General features: G+C 34.8%; 1 protein-coding gene across 7 annotated transcripts in view; it reads left to right on the top strand.

The window, feature by feature from the left end:
* The window catches only part of PHKB (phosphorylase kinase regulatory subunit beta), a 259,693-nt gene that overhangs the window by 159,186 nt on the left and 72,739 nt on the right, over positions 1-27,768 (top strand). For all 7 annotated transcript variants that reach the window (XM_027044493.2, XM_027044492.2, XM_027044494.2 and 4 more), the window contains 2 exons: positions 619-777; positions 11,027-11,121. In XM_027044493.2, the coding sequence (XP_026900294.1) occupies positions 619-777; positions 11,027-11,121 (254 nt within the window). The remainder of the gene's footprint in view (positions 1-618; positions 778-11,026; positions 11,122-27,768) is intronic.

The following is a 27,768-nucleotide window of genomic DNA, read 5'->3' as shown; positions in this document are numbered from 1 at the left end:
TGTATTAGAATGTTATTGTTATTTTTTTTCCTTTTATGTCATCCACAAAGATTTTAGTCTTTGAATAATAAATTTTAGTTTCTATCAAGGAATGTTTTTAAATGGGTCGGTCAAGGAGAGAATGGATTTTTTTTTCCCTTCAATGATATTGAATGGTAGATAATGGACTTAATGTTTAAAATGGGGATTCCTTTGTTTTAAGCAATGGCTCAGGGTTATAATTCTTCATTTGGGATTACACAGTATCTCATTTGTAATGCTTCTACAGACTAATCCTATTAAAGATAGCTTCTATGGCTCTAAATGTTTGCCTACTGTATTTTTATCAATTCATTTAAAGGTGTTAAAATTAAATGTTGTTAAAGGAGATTATGTACACATTTTTGGCTAAAGCATAACATATGCTGTCAAATTAGTGTTTTAAAATCAAGGAGCTTTATCCACATTTTTCACTGGCAATTTCTGAAAGCCAAAATAACCAATTTTCTATAGCTTATCAAATCTCTTACCCCCTTTACACCCTATTTCTCTGCTTTCTAACATTGCAATTTCTTGAAGGGAAAATTTGAGGAGGACACTGATTTTTATATTTCAAATATTTATTTTAAAACTCCACAGGTTATCCTGTCATACCAAAGTACTATTATGTGCCAGCAGATTTTGTAGAATATGAGAAAAGAAACCCTGGTAGTCAAAAGCGATTTCCTAGCAACTGTGGCCGTGACGGAAAACTCTTTCTTTGGGGACAAGCCCTTTATATCATTGCAAAACTTCTGGGTAAGTGGAGAAGGTTGGGAAGATTTTTTCCCTTGTAATCAAGCTATTAGAAATAAGTATGTTTCAGGGTACCTGGGTGGTTCAGTTGGTTAAGCATCCAACTCTTGATTTTGGCTCAGGTCATGATCTCATAGTTTGTGAGATTGACCTCCATGTTGGGCTACATAATAGTGCCTGCTTGAGATTTTTTTCTCCCTCTCTCTCTGCCCTTCCCCCCTCAAAATAAATAAATATTAAAATTTATTATTATTATTTATTATTATTATTAAAATTAAATATTAAAAAAATTATTTTTTAATGTTTTTATGTTTTATTTCCCATTTATGGGAACTTTGAGTTACTTTTATATAATGTAAAAAAAATTCTGATTTTATGCTTGGTCATAGCTTTAGTAAATCACTTGCCAAAAGGAATTGGTTATCTCAAAGTTCTCTTCCTTCTCATAAATACACATTGACAATTTACTCAGTTAGCTTAGACCATTATTCATAGTTTTTTAAGAATTATTTTCCAGCTTATCCTAAAACTTCTGCTAAATATGAGTACTCTTTGGACACATTGAGATGAAGGCTAATTTAAAGAACACACACAAAAAAGCATTATTATGCATCTTCCTGCATCATTGCTTGCTAACATTTCGAATATTATTAGCATTCCCATCAAAAAGGCTATCATGTTAGAGTCAGAATTCCTTTATGGCAAATAAATTATGAAACAGGCTGATTGTAAATAGTATATATACCTGCACTAAAAGAACTGCTTAGTGTGTGAAGTAGTGTTATTGTCTTTATTGTTCCTAGTATTATTCTATAAATGCTAAATTTGTGTTGTAAGAGTAATTATCTTTGGTTTCTTTTTTTACATTCCATTAGGGAAGAATATTTCAGATTTCCAATTCAAACTTTACACAAATGATATATAAGGAGCAGATAGAAGCTAACCAAAGAAGAGAAAATCAAGTTAATGCTGTTTTCAATTTGCTTGTTTCCTAACTATATATTCTGGGTCTCCATATATGCTTAATGCTAATTTAAGAACCTGTAGAAAAATTTACTTCTTTAAGGGGACAACTTTTTGATAAGGAGTTGATATTATTTATACAGGTCTTGCTTTTCGATTTTTTCAAAAGAAAATATATATATACATGAAATAGATTTCTTAAAATCAAGCCAAGTTGGCAAGGTTATTTCCATCTCACTAGCATGAATATAAAGAAGCCTGGTGATACTCACAGCTAAATAAAACATGTTACAGTAGAGAAGTAGTTAACCTATCTAAGATAAAGAATTTTAATATTAGAATCATAAATTTCTATATACTACAGCTTGGAAATTACAGATGAGCATGATGAAATTTTTCAGATTCTGAGGTTGAAAACTGGAACTTGGGGTATTGGATTTGAGATCTAAACGTTTATTGTCCTGATTTTTGCTCTATATCTGGTCTGGGATTGAGTGCTAGAAAGAATGCTATTTGAGAAAAGCCTGTAGCTAAAATTGAGAAGGCTGATGAATTGGGAGTGCAGAATTGACTACATTCTACATAAGCAAATTGGGCTTTTAAAAAGGAAAAGGTTGAAAGTAGTATCAATCAGTAAAAAAGCATTAGATCTCCCTTACTTTGAAATAAATGTATTGAATATAGACAGATTTTGAGTGTAGATAGCATTTTCTTATGTTAAGACCAGTGTGAACAGAAATAGTTTAGGCCATGCCTTCTCATCTCTGTTTCATGACCAAAAGGAAGAAAAACTTCAAAGAAATAGTCAATTTCTCTTTTCCCTGCTGAGCTACTAAAAAGGCAGCAGAGAACATACAGAAGGTGTGTTGCAAACCCTGAGATCACATACTTTCTCTCCCACTGAAAAAAGGAGATGCTCCGTGTTCATTATCACTCTGACCTAGCTGTGTGTCATCTGGTTAACAAACTCACTGGTTAAGAAGAATAATATCTCAGAAGATTCAGTCATGTAGTTGTTCTTAACTATTATATCCTTGCCTCAAGAACATCAAACTTCTATGGATGTTATTAAGATTCCAGTCACCACATTTACTTACAAAGTCTTATGTATTCATTAAATGAGGTTTGGTTAGATATCTGCTTGACAGCATTTTGTGGGCAGTTAATTGGAGTTACTTGAAAATAATAGAACAGTAAATCTTTGAAAATATTCTATAATATATGCCTTCCACTAATTCAGGCCAGTTTGTATCCAGTGAAATCTAATAAGAATATTTTGCTTTTGTGTGTGTGTGTGTGTATGTGTGTATAATGAATATATATATAATGAATACATATGTGTGTGTATATAATGAATATCTATCTATCTATCTATCTATCTATCTATCTATATATATATGAAGAAAATGTTGTGATGCTAGTTGCTACTTCATCATTGATCTTTTCCATGATTTAGCTGGTATTTGTAGAGGACTACTGTATGTTAGTCACTGATATCCAGTAGCTCTATAGCAAGAATCAAATGTGACAACCTAGGAAATATTTCTGTCTCCCTGAGGGCAGCCTAATTACTCTGATATACTATTTCCTAATTACAGTGTTTGTAACTAAGGTAAGTCCACTTGCATTTGATTTCATTCATGGTATTTTTTTTGTCCAATTGACATCAGATGTAAAAGCCACTGATTAAGTCTGGAAATCTAATGCTTTTTTAAAGTTAAAGTTAGTGATCAAGTGCCCCCTAGTGTGCATGAGGACATAAGAAAAGGAGGTCTTGATTTTCATTGGTCTCTTGACTTCAAATGCAGTTGGCTCCTTACTCAATATAGCACATGGTTTTGTTACTGATCAGTTAAAGATAAAACGAACAGATAAGAGTATACAGATATATTTCTACATTGTGGTTGCTAAGAGATTTCCCAGCTGTTACACTTCAGGAAACTTTAAGCAGTAAGACATGGATTTCTGAGCACTTTTGTTATCTTTTTCATGCTATCTGTGTGATTGCTAGTGCCCTAATGTGGGATTTCTGTGCAGCATGCATTAAAAACATCTTCAGAGTACGTGTAATACAGTATTACTTTAATAGCTTCACCCAAGGAAATTTTCTTCCTGTAGCTTATTGTATAAATCTCTAGTTTTCTTAAAACTAAAATTTTTAGTTTAATTGCTACTAGAGCTAGAAAACTTGTATAAAAATTTATGATCCTACCCTTAAATATATTAGTAAATCAGTATATATTAGTAAAATTGAATGTAAATATATTAGTAAATTGAATTAAAATATATTAGTAAATATATATACTAATATATATTAGTAAAATTGAATGTAAATATATTAGTAAATTGAATGTAAAATATATTAGTAAATATATATACTAATATATATTAGTAAAATTGAATGTAAAAGCAGTGATGCCTAGAGTCTGAGAAGACTACATATATACTGTCAGACTGTTTCCCAGAAATACTTATAATACTTGCCTTAAAATGTGTCTGGTTCTGTGCTCTGCCCTTTACAAGTATTATCCTGACTATTATTACAAGTATTATTCCTAGCTTCTCTATGAGATGGATACTGTATGTCATAACTAAGGTTTAGAAGAGTTTAGCAACTCACCCAAGGTCACATAGCCCACAACTGGGACTTTACTGACTTACTTGCAGGATGATTGTGTCACCTGTAACCTTTATGGCACTAAATATGATCATTAAAAATAAAAACCTTGCTAATTTAATAAGATATTAATTTGTATACTGTTTTCATTTACATGCTTATTGTTAAAGACATATTTCTTAGTCATTTCTTGTCCTCTGTGAATTGTCCAGTTTGCTTTGCCCATTTAACCTTAATTTTATGGTCTTCACAGTCTGCATGAATGTTTTACGTATTAGGTATACTAATCCTCTCTGGTATTTTCCTAGGTTGTTTGCCAATTAACTTTGCACTGTTTCTTGATGAACGAAATTTGAAATCTTTATATAATTAGATCTATCATTGTTTTTCAATTTAATTCTGACCATGGAATTTAACATTTAATTTTAGGAAGTCTATCCCTGTTAGTTAATTGAGTTAAAAACATTGGTAATTTTGGAATTTTTTTGGTATAACATATGAGGTTGAGGATCTACATTTTCTTTTTCTCTCTAGCTTATTTCTTAATACATGTATTACTAATATGTGTCACTGCAGCTGAGAATCAGTCTTTGAAGCACATAATTTTACCCCATAAATTATCTGCTGAGCCTATTTTAGTGTGTCCTATGTAATTTTTGTGTCATGATAAAAAAAAATTACTTGCTCTGTTAAATTTCCTTTGAATTGTCATTTTATTAAAGAAACAAAAATTCTTCTTGATATTCTCTTTTTGCCCTTAATAATGATTGTTTGAAGTAAACCCAAGGTGTATTTCATAAAATTTCTGTGCATAAAAAATACAAATATTAATGAAGCTAATCTGTCTTATAAAGATTTAAAGATGGCTGTCCCTATTTATAGAAATGCTTGGTTATCTGTGAGGTTTCGTACTGTAATGAAATGTAGAAAGCCATTGCTCTTTTATCCTTGTTCTCTTATTTTCATTTTAAATATGCTGTAGTTGGTCAGGCACAAGTGCTTTCAGGCTTGTCCTTTTTCACCAAAAAGCCAGTGCCATAGAATCAGCACGGTGAGGAACTCTTGTTTTGCCTCCTGAATGATAAAAAGCAATGCAGTAAAAAAAAAATATGTCTATTAACCTGACCTTTGTAAGGCGTTAGTCACTTTTACCATTATGGAAATTAAAACAATGATTACAGCAATTATGTTTCTGAATTTGTTAATCCACCAATTTATTATTTTGTTTAATAAGTCTCTTAAGTGCCTACTATATGGAAGGTGCTGTGCTGGAAAGTGGGGTATATCCATGAATAAGAAGCATACAACCTGTGGGGTTATAGATGAGCACATAGTGTAAATTGGAACATTAAGCTAGATACAGTGGTACAGTACAAATAGAGAAATGAGAAAGGAATGCCAAGAAATAAGCTTTTTCAAGAGATGTTGTTAACTATTTGATTCATATCAATTTTAATAGATTAGCATTTATGCCTCCCAAGGATATAAGATTTCTTCATTTTTCTGTCATCATTTATAAATAACAAAATAATAAAGATAGAATTTCATTTTTGTAGAAACAGTGAAACATTAATTATGTAAAATGCTTGTTGGTAGTGGAGATTTTTTCACATCTCAATGATCAGACAAATGAGATAGGGAAATAATTTGGTGCTATTTAGAATATCACTGTACTAATCAACCCTACATCATGAGCTCCACTGACATTAATAAATAGAAATTATATGTCGATATTTGCCATAATTAAGCCTATATTGGTTTGTTTTAAATTTTGCACAAGTATATTTTTTTTTTCAGAGAGAGAGGAATGTTCTGTGATATGCTCCCTGATTTGAATAGGAAAAATATAACATATCAAGATCTAACTTATTTGTTTAATGTTTTCTCCTCCTGGTATCTTCTCTATCTGTGTTGTATACAGTGTCAGTGTTCTTCCAGGGCAGGATTAGTATGGGCTAAGAACGTAGACCCCAGAGAGAGACAGCCTGTGTTTGAATCTAAGCTCTGTCACTTACCTGCCATGTGTAAGTTGCTTAGCTGCTCAACACCTCCATTTTGTCATCTGTAAAATGATAAGGATGTTGTGATGGTTAATGATTAATTGATTAATTAATTAATCCAACAAGGCCAGGAACATAGGAAGCACTGTGTAAACGTTGCTGTGGTTGCTGTTGCAGGGGCGGCAGTGGCTGTGGTGGCTTCTGTAGCTGCTGCAATTGCTGTTCCTCCTTTTTCTTGTCATGCTATTAGTAATATCACTTTTAATATTATTAAAAGCATCTTTCAGGAGTTACTAAAAACACCTTTGGTGATAACATTGAATATGTGCCCTAAAGTTACCCTAGAATAGAAAAACCTGTATAATGAGAAACATTACCACAGCTGCAAAGAAATTTAGAAGCATTTTTGTGGTTGACTCTCTGCTCTGTTTTTCAGAATTATTCACTGACTAAAAGAAGTATCTAAAAAGCTATGGAAAATGAGGTGTATTTTTTGAATTAAATATTAAACATGGGTGAATTTAAACAAAACTCAACATGGTGTCATTTTTATGTAGTCAGTATAGAACTGAAGATCGAATATGAAGTAGCACATTTTCATAACTTGAGTGCAGCAAAAATAAAATGTTCTGATTCACTTTGGGAGAAGTTAAATTCTTTTTTTTATGTTATTATTCAATTAACTTTTACATGTCTGAATGTAACTAAGATAACCTTACAGATTTGCAATTGCTGGGACAGAGTATGCCTGCTATAAATTTGCACAGATACTGTCAACTTATACTCCAATGAGGTTAGGCAGAATTTCATTTCAAGGTTTTGTTCCCACCACCCCTTCTCAGCATAGTCCTTTTCACATCCGTGGAGAATCCCTGCTACACTGAGCCTCTGGTGCTGAATCTCTCTGAGGTGCATTACAACAGAAGATAGAGAACCACTGACTCAGAGTACCTTCTCCACACCCTCCCCTTCCAAACTCTCTAAATTGCCTTCCTTATTATGTCCTTGGACTTTATCAAAAGTTGCTACAAGGAACTACCGCATGAAAAGGGCTTCCGTATTTATAGAACAATAGCAGTAGTAGACATTGTTTTCATGCTGGTTAGTGCCCTTTGAAAAATGCCCTGTCTCAGAAATGTTAGAATTTAGTATCAGGAAGCACTTTGTCTCCCCTTCATGAACTGGTTTCCTTTCTTGAGAGAATGCGAATACATTCTTTTTAGAACAGCTTTATTTAGGTATAACTTACATACTATATCTTAACCTATTCAAGGTTTACAATTCAGTGGTTTTTTTGATACATTCAGAGTTGTGCAACTATCACCACAATCAATTTTGGAATATTTACATCACCCCTCAAAAAATGTCTTACCCACTCTCCACTTAACCCTAATCATTTCACCCTGTCCCCCAACACCGGACACTCACTAATGTACATTTTATCCTTGTGTATTTGCCTATTCTGGACATTTCATATACCTTGAATCGTATAATGTGTTGTTTTCAAGGTTCATTCATGTATCAACAGCTTAATTCTTTTTTCTGGCCAAATAATCTTCCACTGTATGTATATACCACATTTGATTTATCTGTTCATCCGGTGGTGGACATTTGGATTATTTCCACTTTTTTTTTTTTTTTTTTGCTTTTATAATCATGCTGCTGTGAACTTTCATGTACAAGTTATTGTTTGACATGTTTTTCTTTCTCTTAGGTATATACCTAGGGGTAGAATTGCTGAGTCATATGGTAACTCTGTGTTTAACATTTTGAGCAATTCCAGACTGATTTCCAAAGTAACTGTACCAATATGCATTCCATCCAGCAATGTGTGAGGGTTCCAATTTCCCTACATCCTTACCAACCCTTGTTCTTGTTTCTTTTTTTGACAATAGCCATCCTAATGGGTATGAAGTGGTATCTCATTGTGATTTTGATAAGCATTTCCCAAATGACTAATGTTGAGCATCTTTTTATGTGCTTACTGGTAATTTATATACCTTTGGAGAAATGTCTATTCAGATACTGTGGCCATTTTTAAATTGTGTTATCTTTTTATTATTGAATCATAAGAGTTTTTTTAATATATATATTCAAGACAGAAATCCCTTACAAGATACGCAGTGTGTAAATATTTTCTCCCATTCTGTGAGTTGTCATTTCACTTTTTTTGATGGTGTCTTTTGAGGTCCAAAAGGTTATAATTTGACAAAATTCAGTTTATCTCATTTTTTTTTTGTCACTTATGGTTTGATTTTTAGTTTTGCCTAATCCAAAGTCACAAAAGTTTACTCTTTTATTTTCTTCTAACAGTTTTATAATTTTAGGTCTTATATTTAACTTTTGATCTATTTTGAGTTTTATAGATGATTTGATGAAGGAGTCCAACTTTATTCTTTTGTCTATAAATATCGAGTTGTCCCAGCACTATTTGTGAAAAAAACCTATTCTTTTCCCCCATTGAATTGTTTTGGCATGCTGTCAAAACTCAGTGGAACATAAATGTAAGGATTTATTTCTACACTTTCACTTCTACTCCATTAATCTATCTTTATACTAGTACCACATTATCCTTTTTGTAAAATTTAAAAAAAATGTTTATTTGTTTATGGGACATCTAGATGACTCAGTCAGTTAAACGTATGACTCCTGATTTCAGCTCAGGTCATGAACCCAGGGTTGTGAGATTGAACCCCACGTTGGGCTATATACTGAGTGTGGAACCTGCTTAAGATTCTCTCTCTCTCTCTCTCTCTCTCTCTCCCCCTCGCTCCCTCGGTCCCTTGCTCCCTCCCTTTGCCCCTCTCCCCCACTCATGCTCTCTCTCTCTCAAATCAAAATAATAATAATTTAAATGTTTATTTATTTATATTGAAAGAGAGAGAATCCCAAGTAGGCACTGTGCTCTCAATGCAGACCCCAACACAGTCTCACCAGCCACAAGATCATGACCTGAGCTGAAATCAAGAGTCAGGTCACTGAGCCAACTGAGCCACCCAGGTGCCCCTAGTAACACATTATCTTAGTTACTTTAGATTCTTCCTTTCAATCTGGATGACTTTTATTATTTTTTCCTTGCCTTTCTTGACTTTTGTGGCTGTAACCTCCAATACACTGTTGAATAAAAGTGACAGGAGTTGACATCATTCTCTTATTCCTGATCTTTGGGGCAAAGCATTCAGGTCTTACCTTTGAATATGATGTTAGCTGTGGGTTTTCATAGATTCCCTTTATCAGGTCAAGGAAGTTTCATTCTGTCCTAGTTTGTTGAATGCTTTTTATCATGAAAGAATGTTGAATTTTGTCAAATGTATTTTCTGTGTCTACTGAGATGATTTTGTAGGGTTTTTTTTTTTTTTTGTCCTTTATTCTGTTGATATTGTATTACTACAATAATTGATTTGGGGAAGTTAATTTATCCTTACACTGTGGGATAAATCCCACTTGGTCATTGTGTGTAATCTTTTTTATATGTTAATGGATTTAGTTTGCTTCTATTTTTTTTTTGTTGTTGTTGTTGAGGATTTTTCTATCTATATTCAGAAGAAATTTGGATTTGTAATTTTCTTGTGGTGAATATAATTTTTTTATTAGGGTAATACTGGCCTCTTAGAATGAGTTGGGAAGTATTTCCCCTACTATTTTGGAAACGTTTGTGAAAGATTGGTTTTACTTCTTCTTTAACTGTTTGGTAGAATTCACCAATGAAGCCATCAGGTCCTGGTCTTTTGCTTCTCACCACCCCTCACCCCCTTTCCCCCCCGCCCCCCGCCCCAGAAGGTTTCAGTTGCTTGTTGTAAATCTGTTCATATTTCCTATTCTTTTTTGAGTTAGTCTTTTTGTAATGTGTATATTTCTAGGAATTTGTTCATATCCATCTGGGTTATCTAAATTATTGGCATACATTTGTTCATAGTATTCTCTTGTAATCCTTAAGGATATTCTTAATTTCCATTCCTGATTTAGTAATTTGAGTCTTTTTTCTTTTTTTCTTTGTCAGTCTAGCTAAAGGTTTGTCAGCTTTTGAGTTTTTCAGGAATCTACTTTTAGTTTTATTTATTATTCTCTTTTGTTTTTCCACATTCTATTTCATTAATTTCCACTCTAATCTTTATTATTTCCTTCCTTCTGCTTGCTTTTGATTTAGTTTTCTCAGTTTTATCCACTGTCTGAAGATGGAAAGATAGGTTGTGGATTTGAAATTTTTCTCCCTTGTTTAATATGGGCATTTACAGCTCCAGATTTTCTTCCTAGCATTGCTTTAGTTACATCCATAAATTTTGGTATATTTTGTCTTCATTTTCAATCATCTTATCAGAACATGTATTAGAAAGTATCTTCTTATTTCCCATTTGTTTTCTTCTTTGACACATTAGTTATGGTGTGTTATTTAGTTTCCACATATTTGTGAATTTCTAAAACTTCTCCTGTTTATTGAATTCTAATTTCATTCTTTTGTGGTCAGAATCATACTTTATAGAATTTTAATTCTTTAAATTTATTGAGGATTGTTCTATATGGCCTCATATATGGAAGATGTTCTATGTGCATCGAGGAGTATATATATTCTGGTCTTGTTGGATGAAGTGTCTATTAGGTCATTAGGTCTAGTTGGCTTATAAAGTGTGTAGATGCATTTTTGATAATGTCATTTCTCTTCTCTTTTTTTCAGCTGATGAATTAATCAGTCCTAAAGACATTGATCCTGTCCAGCGCTATATCCCACTACAGAATCAACGCAACGTGAGCATGAGGTTTTCCAATCAAGTAAAGATTTTTTTTTTCCTTAATTTAGACTCATCTAAAGACATTTAAAAGTTAATTTTAAAAGAAATTTTATTCTGAATGGGTTTTTATTGCTTTTTTTGAAGGCAAGGCTTTTCCCTTTTCTGGTTATTTAAGATTTACTTGTGGCAAAGGATTATTTGTTAATGAAGAAATACGAGTCAAATGTGTCCAACAAGATGTCTTCCAGGCAAACACTTTCATCTTCACAGTGGTTGAGTTTAAGGTGATAAATGTCTTTGGGAGGATGCAGTATGTATGGGTAGGCAAGGGGACAGATGCGATGGCATTATTATTGAAGGAAGTGGGGTCCCATGAAAGGCCCTGTGCTTAATGTCTCTCCATTGCTGTGTCTCTATGACAGCACTGAGTAACTGATAGAGTTGTTCTTAGTACTTGGTGACATGTTTGCTGAAGGAATAATTTAAAATTTTTTTTACATTTAGTAGCTATGGATTCAGACTGTGTTGTGTCAACAAAATAAGTGTTTGCAGGATCAGCAAGATTGATGTTGATTTGAGCAAACCCTCAAGTATTAAATGATACCAGTAATGAGGACTGTTAAAATGAAAATGTTGTAGATTATGGAAACTGCCTGAGGAGAGAGGGAATGAACCTGAGTGTGTGCCTGGGATTCCAAGCAGTTAACATTTATTTAACAAGAATAGCATCAGCATTTCCGGAATATATGCTTATGAAATCAAAAATGCTCCTTTTATTTAAAAAAAAATGCATATGCATATAACACACACACACACACACACACACACACAAACATAAATGCTTGTTTTAATGACAGAATGAGAAAGCCAGCCAGGTCCATTAGATTCTATCATTCTATTTCTCTGATTCTTTTGCTGCTCTTCAACAAAATATGTAATTACTCTGAATAGTTTATAGATGAGAAGCTATTTGGGAGACTTATAAATAAATGTTAAGATTTTCTCAAGAACATAAAATCCTTCTGTTAATACGTGTTGGAAATTTTTCACTGCCCTGTTGACTCCTGTGTAAGGTGAGGATTTGGCCTCATTACCACTCATGTCAGTACACTACAAGTATACATTCTGTACAGATTTGAGATACACAATTTCACTTGAAGAAATGGTAAAATAGAGAATACATTTAACTTCACATTACACAGTGCTGTGACTGAGCCATTTGAAGACTAGTATTTATCATTTACATAGCATTTCACATGTGTGACTCACTTCTGTAGGGTAATGAAATCTCAAAGACTTTTCTTAGAAAATAAAGTAATAGGTCACAGATTTGAGTTGTGGGGACAGGAGCTAGAGAGCATAAAATCACATAGCTAACAAAATCAACAATTTGAACAGCTATTTCATGCTTGATACATATAATGAAGGCTGTGGGTTATGTGTAATTTTTGACATACAGTATACCTCCAACTCTTTCTTTCTTACTCAAGGAAGCTTATCAGAGTACAAGTGAGTGAGAGTGGATTTTATGGAGAATTCACTCTATTTCTTATATTGAAAACATTTTCTAATGTTGCTACTAAATAATCTGTGCCATGCCTCCCAGGTGGAGCCACATTCCTACATACAAGACTTGCTATAGGGTAAGGACAAGGTCTTCTCTCCTGCAGCTTCATGGGGATCACATCTGTGCAGAGTTGGGTACAGTCCCTGAGAAGGAGATGATTCAAGGATTAACAGCAGAAAATTGCTGGGAACCATAATGCCCCACCCTGGTTGCAGCTTGGTGATATATAAAATGGTGAGGTGTCAGGGCACCTGGGTGGCTCAGTTGGTTAAGTGACCAATGATTTCAGCTCAGGTCATGATCTCATGGTTTGTGAGTTTGAGCTCTGCATCGAACTCTGTGCTCACTGTACAGAGCCTACTTCAGATCCTCTGTCTCCCTCTTTCTGGACCTTTCCCTCTCCTGCTTTCTCTGTCTCTCTCAAAAATAAACATTAAAAAAAATTTTTTTAATAAAGTAAAATGGTGAGGGGCCGTTGCCACTTTCTCAGCAATTTAAGCAGTAGCCAAGACCAGGCATGACCTTGTCCATTGCTGGGACTGGATGGCATGGACTGATGAAATAAAGAGGTCAGACATAGCCCTCTGCTTTGAAGGTTGATGTTAGAGACCTCTTGGTCATTATTGACCAGGTCAGACTTTGACCAGGTGCTTCAAACCCTGCCAAATGATGAAAAAAATTAGAGAGTAGTAGAGTTCAGACAATTTCTGAAAATGAGAGAAATCCCTGACTTTGAAGGAAGATATATCAGGGGTCCCCATTTATCCTTTGCCTCAGTGATTCACTAGATGAACTCACAGGACTCAGAAGCTGTGATACTTACACTTATGGTTTATTACAGTGAAAGGATACAGGGTAAAATCAGTAGAGGCACACAGGGCAAGTCTTGAGGAAACTAGTCATAAGCTTCCCAGTGGAGTTATGTGAGACACAGTTACCCAGCAACAATGTGTAAAAGTTGCAAAGTGTTGCCAACCAACTGCTTAAGCTTGACTGTCCAGTTTTTATTGAGGGTCAGTCATGTAGGCATGTAGAACCTGTAGGTTTGACCTTGGCTATTCAAGCTCTAGCTCCCCAGAGAAAAAAACAGATGTTCACCATAAATCACATTGTTAGCATAAACCATCTGGACAAACTGGAACAGGATGACCCAGTGCCATAATTAAGCATGCAAAAACACTCTTCTCTGACAGGACATTCCAAGAAGCCAGCTTTCAAATATAGCTTTCTTGGGAATGTTCAGAGTTTGAACAGCTCAGGACTACTGAATCAACTCATTCCTTCACAGAAAGTTTATGGCAGAAGGAAGTTTCTAGAATCCAGTAAGCAGGGAGTGTGCCAGAACTGTAGAATTGTCTACTCCTTCAAGTATACATAGGGCTATTGGCAAATTACAAACCTGAAACATTGAGGACTAAATTGAGAGCTGTTGATTTTTGTAGAAATACCATAATAGCAAACTAATTTCATAAAAGGGAAGTACTTTTCTACCTGTGTTTAAGACTGGGGTTGGAAAGGCACCTGGATGACTCCATTGGTTAAGCATCTTAGTCTTGATTTTGGCTCAGGTCATGATTTCATGGTCTGTGGGTTCAAGCCCTGTGTCGGACTCTGCACTGTCCGTGCAGAGCCTGGTTCGGAATCTCTCTCTCTCCCTGTCTCTCTGCCCCTTCTCTGCTCTCACTCTTTCTCTCAAAATAAATAAATAAACTTAAAAACAAAAACAAAAACTTGGGTTGGAAAAACATGGTATCATCTGGAATGACCCTCCCCACTACTTGCTTACTAGTCAGAAATTGCTGTTTTCTTTTGCTGTTACTTAGAGAATAAAACAAATCCCCTTTTATAAGCAAGTTTAGAGGAGTAGAAAGAAAAGCATTGTAAACAATAGCATATATGCTTGATAGTATTGTGAGCTTTTGACAGCCCCTCCCCCCAAACCCCACCTTTTGGAGATCTTAGTATGTAAGTTCCCACAGGTCAGAGACCACGTTTAATTTATTTTTGTAGCTTCAGTATCGTCATAATATCATAACACCTGTTATATAGAAGGTAGTCAATATTTAACTTGATTGAGTGTGCTTGCAGGTATGTGTGGGAGGAAGGTGTGTCAAGGGAAATAGTGGACTTCTCATGCAGATGTCTCTAACTTTAGATCTCTAATTAGATCTAATTAGAATCTAATTTAGATTCCTAATATGTAACCTTGAATTTCCAACTACTTAATGATCATCTCTCCACACAGATCTAGTATTTAAAACCCAGTATTTCTGGATGTATACTTGTTTCTTCTCATCCAGTTGTATACATTAAATATATACACCTTTTTGGATGTCAATCGTATATCAATGAGGTCATTTAAAAATGAAACACATTTAGGGGCGCCTGGGTGGCTCAGTCAGTTGAGCGTCTGACTTTGGCTCAGGTCATGGTCTCGTGGTCTGTGAGTTCGAACCCCGTGTCCGGCTCAGTGCTGACAGCTCAGAGCCTGGAGCCTGCTTCAGATTCTGGGCCTCCCTCTCTCTCTGCCCCTCCCCTGCTCATGCTCTGTCTCTCTCTCTGTCAAAAATAAATAAACATTAAAAAAAATTTTTTTTAATGAAACACATTTCTTTTTTTATGAATTAACTTTTTTAAGGTTTTAATTCTAGTTAGTTAACATACAATGTTATATTAGTTTCAGGTGTACAATATAGTGATTCAACACTTCCATACAACACCCAGTATTCATCACAAGTGCCCTCATTAATATCCATCACCAATTTAACCCATCCCCCCATCCTCCACTCTGGTAACCATCAGATTGTTCTCTACAGTTACGAGTCTCTTTCTTGCTTTTACTCTCTCTCTCTTGCTCTCATTTTTTTTCCTTTGCTTGTTTTTTGTTTCTTATATTCCACATATGAGTTAAATAATATGGTATTTGTGTTTGTCTAACTTATTTCGCTTAGCATTATACTCTCTAGCTCCATCCATGTCTTTTTTATTGCTAGATAATATTCCATTGTGTGTATATATAACACATCTTCTTTATCCATTCATCAGTCAATGGACACTTGGGCTGCTTCCATAATTTGGCTATTGTAAATAATGCTGCTTTATAGGGATGTATGTATCCCTTTGAATTAGTGTTTTTGTATTTTGGGGTAACTACCCAGTAGTGTGATTGCCGGATCATAAGGTAGTTCTACTATTAACTTTTTGAGGAACCTCCAAACTGTGGCTCTACCAGTTTCAATCCCACCAACAGAACATGAGTGTTCCTTTTTCTCCACATCCTTCCCAACACCTCTTGTTTCTTGTGTTTTTGATTTTAGCCATTCTGACAGGTATGAGGTGGTATCTCATTGTAGTTTTGATTTGCATTTCCCTGATAAGTGATGATGAGCAAAAACACAATATTTCTAATGCCAAATGTGTTACCTTCTCTCTTTAAATCTGCCATTCTTTCCATGGTCATTGTCTTGGATAAGGACATTGCCTTCAGTAGTCCCTTCTCATGCCAGTAGCTCTTCTGTCCAGATGGTTCTTACATTGTCTCTGCCTTCACAGTATCATTCATATTGGTCTCTTCTTATTCATCCCCACTGCCATGTATTGCTTAGACTTCATTACTACTCAGTGGCATGGTTTTTATAATCTCTCTCTGTCTCCAGTCTCTCTGTTTATTCTCTGTGCTTGAGAACACATGATCTTATAACACCTGTGTCTATTAGTGGATTCCTGCATAAAACCTTCCATGACTCCCTACTCTCCTCAGGATATAGTGTAAACTCCATATCTTGACATTTGAGGCCCTACACAGCACTCAATACCTTGTTTTTCACCTGTATCTTGAAGTTTCTCCAAATTTCTCCCAACCTTCCTGTTCTACAGTCTCAGCAGACTTGCTGATCTAATATAACACTCGGGGTTCACCCACTTCCAGGCCTCTACACTCAGTGCAACCTTCATCCCAACTGAAAATGGCCTCTTTTCAGTCAGAATCCTTAAAATCCAAGACCTAGACGGTGCCTTTTTTTTGAATATGTATAAAAATTGTATAAATGCATATTTTGAAAAGTGAAATAATGCAGTTGAGATTACAGTGCAATTGCATAACATTGTATTGGGAATATCAGGCATTCTGCCACTTCTTTATCTCCAGAAAAACATTTATTTAAGAACCATATCTATTTTCACCTCTGTCTCAAAACTTCTGAATAATGTATTTGTAACTCTTTTTGCTTGATATTTTACCATTGCACAGTGTCTGTTGTTTCTTTGTTTTGAAAGGTCATTTGCATACCTCAACCTCCTTTCCATCTTACTCTCCTAATATTTACTAGTTATTTTTAGTTATTTTATGTATCACCTTTGTTACCCTAAACATTGTAATAAAACTACATTTTTGGCATCATATCCTTTTGGAAACTTGTCTTTATTTTTGGTGTTTCATGGGAACCTGTTTTTCTGTGTGTTAAATGGAGATTTGTTCTGCTTCGCACTTGGGCCCTTTCAATTTGTGACTTTATTCAGCTGTGGGAGATTTTCTTAAATTATTTCTTTACTTTTTCTATTTTTTTTCTGTTAGGGCTCTTTTATTAGTCAGATCCTAGTCCTATAGGAGTGGTCCCCTGAATCTCTTCCCTTTTGTCCAAATGGTTTCTATTTCTTTGGGTTTTTGTTTGGTTTGGTTTTTGGATTTTTTTTTTTTCAGAGACTCTTCCTCAACTTTTTGTTCCAGCTGTTCTGTTGAATTTTTTTCAAAGTCTTTTTAAAATTTCTAATAGCTCATCTTTGTTCTCTGATTATTATTTCATAGATTCCTTGTTTTTTGTTTAAAATTATTGCCACAATTATTCAAAATTTAGAGAATCAAAAAATTTTGAGGTGTTAATTTAATAAATGTTTTTAACTTTTAATTTTGAAGTAAGTGTAGATCCACAAGAAATTGCAAAGAAATGTCCAGAGAGGGCCTGTGAACCCTTCATTACCGTTCCACAATGTTAACATCTTATATAACTGTAGTGCAACATGAAAACCAGAAATTAACATTAATACAATTCATAGAGCTTATTCACATTTTGTTATATATGTACACTCATTCGTATCTGTGTGTATATAGCTATATCCATTTTCATTACATACGTAACTTTGTGTAACCACCACCAGAATCAATGGTACTAAAATGTACCATTACCTTATCATCCTAAGACTTCCTTGTGTTACCCTTTTATAACCACACCCACTCCCTCACTGCCCTCCTTAACCCTAGGCAATCACTAATCCGTTCTCCATTTTATAGTTTTGTCATTTCATAATGTTATATAAATGGAACTGTATGGTATATAACCTTTTAGATTGGCTTTCTTCACTCCAAAGAGATAAGTCCAAGCTGTTGCAATATATCAAGTTGGTCCTGTGTATTGCTGAGTAGTATGTCACAGTGTGACCATACCACTGTTCAACCATTCACTCATTGAAGGACATCTTGTGGGTAGTTGAACGTTTTTTAGAATTCCATTTTGATTTATTTATAATTACTTTTAGTATATTGATTTCTTAAATTTTCTTAGTGGTTCTTCCAGGAATTACCATATACATAGTTATTGAAAGTCCTACTAATATCAATATTTTTGTTTGAGTGTAGAAACCTTACTTCCATTTAGTTTTCTTTCCTTTTTTTTTTTTTACTTTTTAAAGTATTTCCTCTGTGTTTATTGAGCAGCATATCAGATTGTATCAAAAGTTTTGCTTCAACCATAAAATTTGATTGAAGATATTCCTGAGGTAAAAGTCTATTGTGCTTATCTCAACTTTTACCATTCAACTGTTGTTTCCTTTCTGAATGTCTTAGCCTTTTTCTGTTATTATTTTCTTTCTGTTTAATAGCTTTTTAAAATTTTTTATTTTAATTTTTTATTTTATTTTTTTTAATGTTTTATTTCTTTGTGAGAGAGCGCAAGCAGGGGAGGGGCAGAGAGGGGGGAAAGAGGATCTGAAGCGGGCTCTGCACTCATAGCAATGAGTCCAATGTGGGGCTTGAACTCAGAAACTGTGAGATCATGACCTGAACCGAAGTCAGATGCTCAACCAACTAAGCCACACAGGTGCCCCTAATAGCTGTTTGTTAGACATTATTTATGAGTAGGTCTGCTAGCAACATAATTCTTAGTTTTCTTTTGTCTGACAATGTCTTTATTTCCCCCTCATTCCTAAAGGATAGACCCAGAATTTTTGTTTGACAGTTGTTTTCTTTTAGCACTGAGAATTATTGTGCTTTCTTTGGCCTCCTAGTTACAGTTGATACATCCTTTAGATTTGTGTTTTATAGGTAATATGCCATTTCTCCCTGGCCACTGAGTTGAAGACTAGGAGACACCAAGCTCAGCTGATGTGGGTGGATCAGCCTACTTACTGGTTCCCCAGATGTGGAACAGGGGTTGAGTAGGCTTGTCACTGCTGTGAAGCTGCTGCTGTAGGCAGATCAGACTGTCTGCTGGTGCGCTGGTTGTGCAGTGGGTTTTTGAGATGGCTCTCAGAGCTTTGCTACTGCTACTGCAGGTGAATTGGACTGCCCATGGAAGCCCAATTTACAGAGCAGACATCAGGACAGTTCACTGGGGCTTCTTTGTTGATGCTACAGTCATACCGGCCCACCAGTGACCCAGTGTGAAGCAGAGGTTGGGTGGGTCCACTACAGCTTTGAATCTCCTGCTGAAAAAGGTGAATTGGCCAACTAACTGGTTGGGAGCTCAGTTGAGGAGCTAGGGTTGGATCTCCCAACTCAGTCTCTGTTGTGCTTCCTATTTCTGAGTCCTGTAGCCAGAACAATTAGGCTTTTATTGTTCTTGTGTTTATTTATTTATTTATTTTTGTTTATACCTGTTGGTTGTTTTAGGCCTCAGGCCTCTGTGGTGCTTAGCCCAGCATATGTGGGATCTCAGGAGTCTGACCGCATTGCCTCAAGTTCTGAAGTTCTTAGCCATTTCAGTCTATCTTCTTCCCAGCTCCCAGAGTCCTTTAATCATTATCTATCGAATTATTTGTAGGGTAAATAGTTGTATTAAGAGCAGGAGGGAAAATTGAGTCTAAGCCATCATGTTCCCACCTCCCTTTCTTTTAGTAGATAATCTGTCTTCATAAGTCTATCTAGGAGTAGGAATCAGAGTTAAGATTTCTTCTATTCCTTGAATCATCTTTTTTTCCTCCAGAGTAATTTTTTAAAACAATAATGACTATAATTTATTGAGCATTTATTTTTTTAGTTAAAGCTTTATTGATATATAATTAATACTATCCAATTTACCAATTTAAAGTGCATAATTCAGTGGACCTTAGTATATTCACCATGATTAATTTTACACATTTTCATTATCCCCAAAGGAAATGCTGTAGCCTTTAATAGTCATTCTCCACTTTCCTCAACTTTCCTCTCTCTCTCTCTGTCTCTGTCTCTCTCTACACCTACCTTAGGCAACTACTAATCTACTTTCTGTCTGTATGGATTTTCCTATTCTGGAGGTATATAAGTGGCTTCATATAATATGTGGTATTTTGTGCCTGGCTTCTTTCACTTCATATTATGTTTCCAAAGTTCTTCAATGTTGTAGCATGTGTCTGTACTTCATTCCTTTTTATGGTTGAATAATATTCCATTATATGGGTGTACCGCATTTTATTTACCTATTCATCTGGTGAATTCATCTAGTTATTAATGTTGTTGAGCATCTATTCATGTGTTTTTTGGCAATTTGTATATATATCTTCTTTGGAGAAATGGCTCTTAAGATACCATGGTCATTTTTAACTTAGGTTATTTGTCTTTTTATTATTCTGTTGTAAATGTTCTTTATTCTAGATATGAGTCCCTTATATGATTTGCAAATATTTTCTCCCATTCCATAGACTAGCAGTCTAATTTCTTGATTGTGTCATTTGAAGCACAGAAGTTTTTCATTTCATATATCTGTTTTTTGTTTTTTGTTTTTTTGGTTTTTTTTTTTTGTTTTTTGCAATTGGTATAATATCTAAGAAACCATCACCTAATCCAGGGTCATCAAGATTTATGCCTATGTTCACACACAAAAAAAAAAAATCCTCCCATCAGGCTCACTGCTGTCTGAGCAGATCCTCTTTTCCCATCTCTCTTGCTGCTCCTCCCCTGCTCTCAACTCTCTCTCTCAAAAATAAATAAACGTTAAAAAAAAAAGATTTATGTCTGTTTTCTTCTAAGAATTTTATTGGTTTAGCTCTTACATTTAGGTCTCTGATACATTTTGAGTTAATTTTTGTATACCGTGAGGTAGGCATCCAGTTTCATTCTTTGCATGTGGATATTCAGTCGTCATAGTGCCATTTGTTCAATTTCCAAACTGACTTTTAAAGTCTCTTTTATTACTGTGGTGCAATATACATTACCTAATATTTCTCATTTTAACCATTAATAAGTATACAGTTTAGTGGCATTGAATACATTTCAGTGTTGTGTAACCATCACTGCTATCTGTATTCAAAACTTTCTCATCATCCCTAACAAAACTGTGACCTTTAAATGATGATTCCCCCTTCTCCCCTCCCTCTAGTCCCTGGTAATCTCTATCCTACTTTCTGTCTCTATGAATTTACCTATTCTTGGCACTTCATATAAGATATGAGGAATAGTACAATATTTGCCTGTGTCTGGTTTATTTCACTAAGCATAATGTCCAAGGGTATTTTTGTGTTTCATTAATGTGGTGTTTCTCTTTTTTCCTGCTATTTATTTTGTCACAAACCTGATGATCTTCATTTATCTAATTACATATTGTATGATAATCTGGTTATTCTCAGTATATTAAGTAGTCTCCTCCCCCCACCACCTCAACAAGAGGTGAGGAAGATGGGATTGGGAGCTTTGTTTCTCAAGAATCTGGTGGGGAGCAAACTAGACCCTCACCACCTTTGCTAAATGCAAGAATGTAAAGGACTTTACTTTAAGGAAGGTATTGCTTACACTAGAATCACTACCTTACCATAGCCAGTTTATTTAGTTTATTAAGAGAGAACCCTGATTTTTTGCTGACTGTGGTTTCCTGTGAGGGTCATGGAGCTGGTTCCTGTGGCCTTGTATTAGTTCTGTGTCATGTCCCACTTCTCCTGTCTGCCCTCCATTGTACCTGCCCCTCTGCAGCCCCTCTATTTGTGGGTCAGCTCCCACAGTTGTGGTAGCATTTGGTGATACTGGTAGCTGGTGGTATGGTGGTATATATAGGTTATATACACTTTCTCTGTTCTGCTTTATTCATTAATACACTTCCACTGGCCATCTTTTGTATTAGAAATGTGAAGTATCTTATTTGATGGCCCTCTTTCTTTTTTCTTTTCATTGCTGTAATTTAAGTCTTTTATGTTCATTTTAAATATCTATATGGTCATTTCTGTGAGGTGAGGAGGAATGAGAATTCTCACTTTTGCTGTCTAGAACCAGAAGCCTAGACGTCACCTCCTATGCTTCAGTCTTATCTCATTTTTGTTAAATATGTTTTTCTCCATCTACATTCTATTGCTGCTTCACATCTTGGTTGATGAGTCTAACACTGGGATTTGAGTAGAGTAGATGTTCATTAAGCAGTTGTGATGCCCCAAGTAGATGCAAACCAAGTAAATTAAATGTGAAAATTATTCAAATTGTCTGATAAAGAAACATTTGAAAGAAAATAATTTACCCCAAACTGTTAGTCTGTCCTTTATTCTTATAAATAGAGTGACCTTGTCTGCTTCACTTACCTTGCTTTCCTCTGCCATATTTGATTTGGAAAAGATAAATTATACAAAAGACCATATTACCCAGTCATCCCATAAATTACTCCCTGGAAACAGGTCTTATGGGTTTGGAAACTATGCCATTAAGCCTGCTTTCCTATGGTCCCTTTCATACTCCATGTTATAACACTTGCCACACTATTATAGTTGTTGATTTACATGCCTTCCTGTCGGCAGTGGTCCTCAGAACAGAGGATACATCATATTCTTCTTGGTCTTCTATCACTGTAGTTTGGTTTTGACAGGGCAAGAGAAAGGAAGTGAGAGAAATGAAAATAACCACTATTCTTTGTGCTCCTACTGTTTATAAGCACTGTTCAAATAATTTTATATGTATTATGTGTTATTTCAATAGTTTTGAAATAAATATTATCATACCAGTTTTAGAGATAGATAATGTGAGTCTTAGAGAGGGTTAGTGTTTTTCCAAGGTCACACTTTTGTCAAGTAGCAGAACCAAAATGAAGGTGTTAACTGAAGAAGGAAAGGAGGAAGAGGTGTCAGGCATTTGGAAGCAATGATTTTCGTAATGGTGTAAAGGAATTGATAGAGGAAATAGTTTGTTTCCTCAGCAGCCTACCTCAGTATCACATCACAGAAAAATAGTTGCATCTGCCCCTCTAGGCCCTCTAGGCCTGTGGAAATGATCTGAAAATTAAGTACAAAATGTGGGCTCGAATACATTATATTTAACGTTTATAATTATTAAGGGGGTCTAAGTGTTACTTTTTTCTTCCCTGCTAGCATTAGGATGAGACCAAGTGCACAAGTCTAACCATTAGTAATTTTCCTAGGGATTTCCCTCTTCCTTATATAAAGGAAAGTACTTTCAGGAGGCTAGCAAGCTTTCATTGTTCACACTGCAGTGCCTCTACCCTATTAATGTGAGATAATGACCATTTGTTTCCAGCCTTTGCTGCTCCTTCATATTTGGAAGAGGTCTGATTACTGCAGAAACTAAGCAGCTGACTATGTACATTTCACTGATTCAATATATTCTGCATTATACTTGTCCACTGGGAATAAGGTAACTAGAGGACATCCATTTATAGCAACTGGGGGGTAGGTTTCTGGAGTTGTATAGCAAATGGACTTTACTTTGAAATGTGTGTTAATACTAATCAGAATACAAAATATTTCTGGTTAAATAGGAAAAATCACTTAATTCCTTTTGGCAGGATTTGCAGGATTCTATCTGAAACTAACATATGTAACAGGTAATAGCATAAGACTAGCCAGGAGTTGGAGGGGGCAGAGATTCTTTTTTTTTTCTTTTAAGCCAATTTGAGAAAAATTGATCTTGTTTCTTGAAATAGATGTGGAATTAAACAGAATTTTTATATAAGCAAGCCATTCTAATATCAAAGGAAGAGTCACAGAAAACAGCACTCTGATATGAAAATGTTATTTTAATATTCAAGAATATAAATAGATTTCTTTTGAAAGAAAAAGTTTATTTATTTTGAGAGAAAGTACGCACAAGCTGGGGAGGGACAGAGAGAAAAAGAGAGGGGGGCAGAGAGAGAATCCCAAGCAGGCTCTGCACTGTCAGCACAGAGCCCAACGCGGGGCTCAAACTCACAAACTGTGAGATCATAACCTAAGCTGAAATCAAGAGTCAGACGCTTAACTGATGGAGTCACCCAGCCACCCCTAAATAGGAGATTTCTTATTGCTGGACATTCTGCCTAGCAAAACAATGAAGAGCACAGCTTCTGGAAACACAATGTGTGGGTTTGAATCCAAGCTTGGGCAAGCTGATTAACCTCTGTGTACCTTAGTTTCATTACATGTAAAATCAGAATAGTACCTCATAGAGTTATGGTAAGGATTAGATGAGTTAATACAGATAAAGAGCTTAGAACAGTTCCTGGTTTATAGTTAAGAACTCAACAAATGTTAGCTATTTTATTTGCATTTTGGTAGTACCAATGTAGACATGGTAGTTAATTGAGGTACCCAGCAGTTAATTAAAAGAAAAGGTACAAGGTTATGTTACTATTAACATGGTTCATGGTGGAAAGTGAAACTATGAGAGCAGACAATTCTTGGAGAGCCAGACGTGAGGCTTAGTTTTTTGCCAGGGTATAGGGAGTACAGATGTTGGAATAAAGGGATGTTCAAAGAAAGGGCAGAACAAAGGAATCCAGCAAGAAGGTAAAACAGTGTCAATGGATGAGAAAATGTGGAGGATTTTGACTCTGAGACAACGATTCAAGAAGGCAGTCTACCTAGTTGCCTGGGAAGTATGGCACAGCACTGACAGAAATTCAGGTGCGAGTCTTCAGACCTTGCATGGTTCACCAGCAGTGTGATCTGGGGAAGGTCTACTAACATATCTGGGGTATAGTTCTCTAATCTATAGAATTATTTGTCTGGGTTTGATTCATAAATCTACTTCTAGCACTTCTGTTGCTGGCTTCCACGATCCTAGGTTGTTGGTAACCGTTAAGTGATTTTAGTGGATAGTGTGCCCAGAAGCCAGATTGTAGGGAGTTAAAGAGTGACTAAATGGTAGAAGGCCATCTGTTCAGGAACTGAGTTTGCTCCAATCCACAAAAGGTTATAAGCCTCTCTTAATTTAGTAGACTCATTGTACAGCACTCCTACAATATGGACTTATACCTGCTTCTCTTTTTTATTCTGGTTTCATGTCTGTTCACAGTTTTTAGAGGTTTATTTATTAATCTTAGGTGATTTAAAGAAATTTTGCATGAGGCTCAGTTTTATTTGGTTCAGTTCATTCTAATGCTCACAAATAGTTTAACCAGATTTAGACATAATTTCTACTTAAAGGATTAAAAAAAAAAAGAAACAAAACTCTACTTCATTAGCTTGGCAAAGAAATAAAGTATTTGTGTGGAACCAAAAAGCCAAATTTATCTACAAGCATGGGAATAAATTTGAGTACTGAACAGAAGTTCTTTGATTATCATAATAAAACAGAATAAAATAGTCAAGACATCAAAAATACTTATGAAAGCCTAGCTTGCATATGCCACAGCTACACAAAGGTTCTCTTCAGGTAATACTGTCTGTAGTCTTTAAGGGAAATGAGTTTCCTATCAACTGGTATTTATACCAGAGGCAATGAAAATCAAATGCCTTGATCAAAAATATCCAGAACTGAAAAATGTGAAATTGGAAAAAAAAAAAAAAAGCTCAAACACTTTTAATAGCATCATTCTAATTAACCCATTGAACTTAATAAAATTAAAAGTTCCAATAATAGACATGAGATATAATGAAATATTTCATCAACAAGATGAAGACTTCTTTAAGTTATGGCTGAAATGTAAAAGAGGAAAAACAGATCCAAGTAAAAAAGCAAGGCTTTTGGTCAAAAATAAAGATGTACAGGAATATTATGATCTAGTATTGTTTTAGTGAGCCTATTGCCGGTCTCAATTTATGCCCCTGCTCTAGTCCAACCTGCTGAGCCTAGCAATATTCCTAGTATTTTATTCTAAGAAAAAAAATCTTATTTTTTCAAAAATATAAATAAATTTATGAACTTACCTATGACTTTCCTACTCCCCTTTTTTCTTATTTTGAGTCTATTAAAATTTTAAACATCTATTGATTTTTGAATAAAAACTTAACCCTTTAGTCCCATTCTAACCACCTCTTATATAATGACCCATATTTTGAGAAGCCACCCTCTTCTAAGCCAGAGGACTGGGCTTCAGGAGCCCCTACTTTCCCAAGGAGTGATGTTCACTCATGAGGTCCTGGGAGAGTTCCAGGTATTTTTACCATCATACTGGTGAATAAAATAGGAGTATTTTTTGTCAGGTACTTGAAGCAGTATTTTACATTTATGGCATAATTATCATGAGAAAGCAGATCGTGTGTTGAAGCACCCTTAAGAGAACTCAGTTTCACATTTATCATTTTCAGTGACACCCAAGCTTTGAATCTGAGAAGTAGACTGGCACATTTAATATTCCAATTAAAATAGATTGATCTACTTTGACAGTCTTTGGAGAAAAGGCCAATATGAAAGGAATGATTTTTAGTCATAATAAGAGCTTATTTTCCAAGGTGCAGAAGTTCTAAATTTAGAGTGGAAGTCAGTACTTACTTACTAAATCATGTATATATTTATACAGATCTCAGTTACAAACATGTACACTTGTTGGTCTCTCATTTTTCAAATTAATGAAGAAAAGAGGGGACTCATATTTTGTTTTCCGAAAATGCAGGTGCATAAAATTTTGCACAAATTATCTTCCTGAAGATTAAAGAATACCACATATATACATGATAAATTTTTAAGAAGGTGACATAGTATAGTGACTTTGCATTATATAGGCCCAGCTATAAAACCAGTCTCTTCTACTGATTAACTGTGTGACCTTGGACAATTTAATTAATCTCTCTAAGCCTCACTTTCCTCATCTATTAAGTAGTGATAACCATTTCTAACTTACGGTGGTCATATATGATAAAATAATAATGTATATAGAGCTCTTAACAAAATGCCTGACACATTATAAGAACTAAATGAATATTATGCTATTTTTATTTTACTCCAAATAATTTATTTTGTAAACAATATTACTTTATCTTTAATGAAAATAAAATCCTGAAATGAATCCTGAAAAGCCTGGAGGAAAACATTATATTTCCAACACTTTGGCTATAACTGTGCATAGGCTTTCTTTATTATGTGTTTACAGCCTTACTGGATATTCAGTTTTGCAGTCACGAACATTTATCCTATGTTACTTTTCATACTATTTCTATAAAATATTATCTTAAATCCTTTTATGGTGGGTTTTTTTTTTGTTGTTGTTGTTCATTTGGCTATACCAAGGTTTCCTTTACCTAACACCTAATAATTTCTATTCTAGATGTTTATCCTAATAAAAGCTGATTAAGATTCAATGTTTAGTGCAGCATTATAGCATTTTTAAAACTAGTGGTGTGGCTAACTTGCTATTCATTAAAAGGTCTCTACTTACTACTTTTCTGTTGCTATATGAAATATTTTATGTTCCATAGTATTCATTAGCTAATGAAAATAAGACAAGAGACTATAAGGTAAAACAATTTAAGTTTACAAGTGTAAATAAAAATCATAAAATCAAAAATCACTTTCCAAAAATGTTCCTTCCCTAAGACATCCATGATCCAAACATATTGTTTTAGACCTTTGCTCAGATTTGAGAATGTTTTATTTATTAATCAAATGTGTCTGGATAAGCCATGAAGCTACCTATAACTCTGTAGCAAAGAGGAGTTGATTTCTTCTTGTTTCACTGATAAAGCTCAAAACCTGTGATTTTATATTTATATTTATTGCCTGTGCCTCACATACATGGTAGAATA

The sequence above is a fragment of the Acinonyx jubatus genome, chromosome E2 (assembly GCF_027475565.1).
Source record: "Acinonyx jubatus isolate Ajub_Pintada_27869175 chromosome E2, VMU_Ajub_asm_v1.0, whole genome shotgun sequence".
In the NCBI taxonomy this organism is placed as follows: domain Eukaryota; kingdom Metazoa; phylum Chordata; class Mammalia; order Carnivora; family Felidae; genus Acinonyx; species Acinonyx jubatus.
This window is presented reverse-complemented; position numbering and strand designations above follow the sequence as displayed.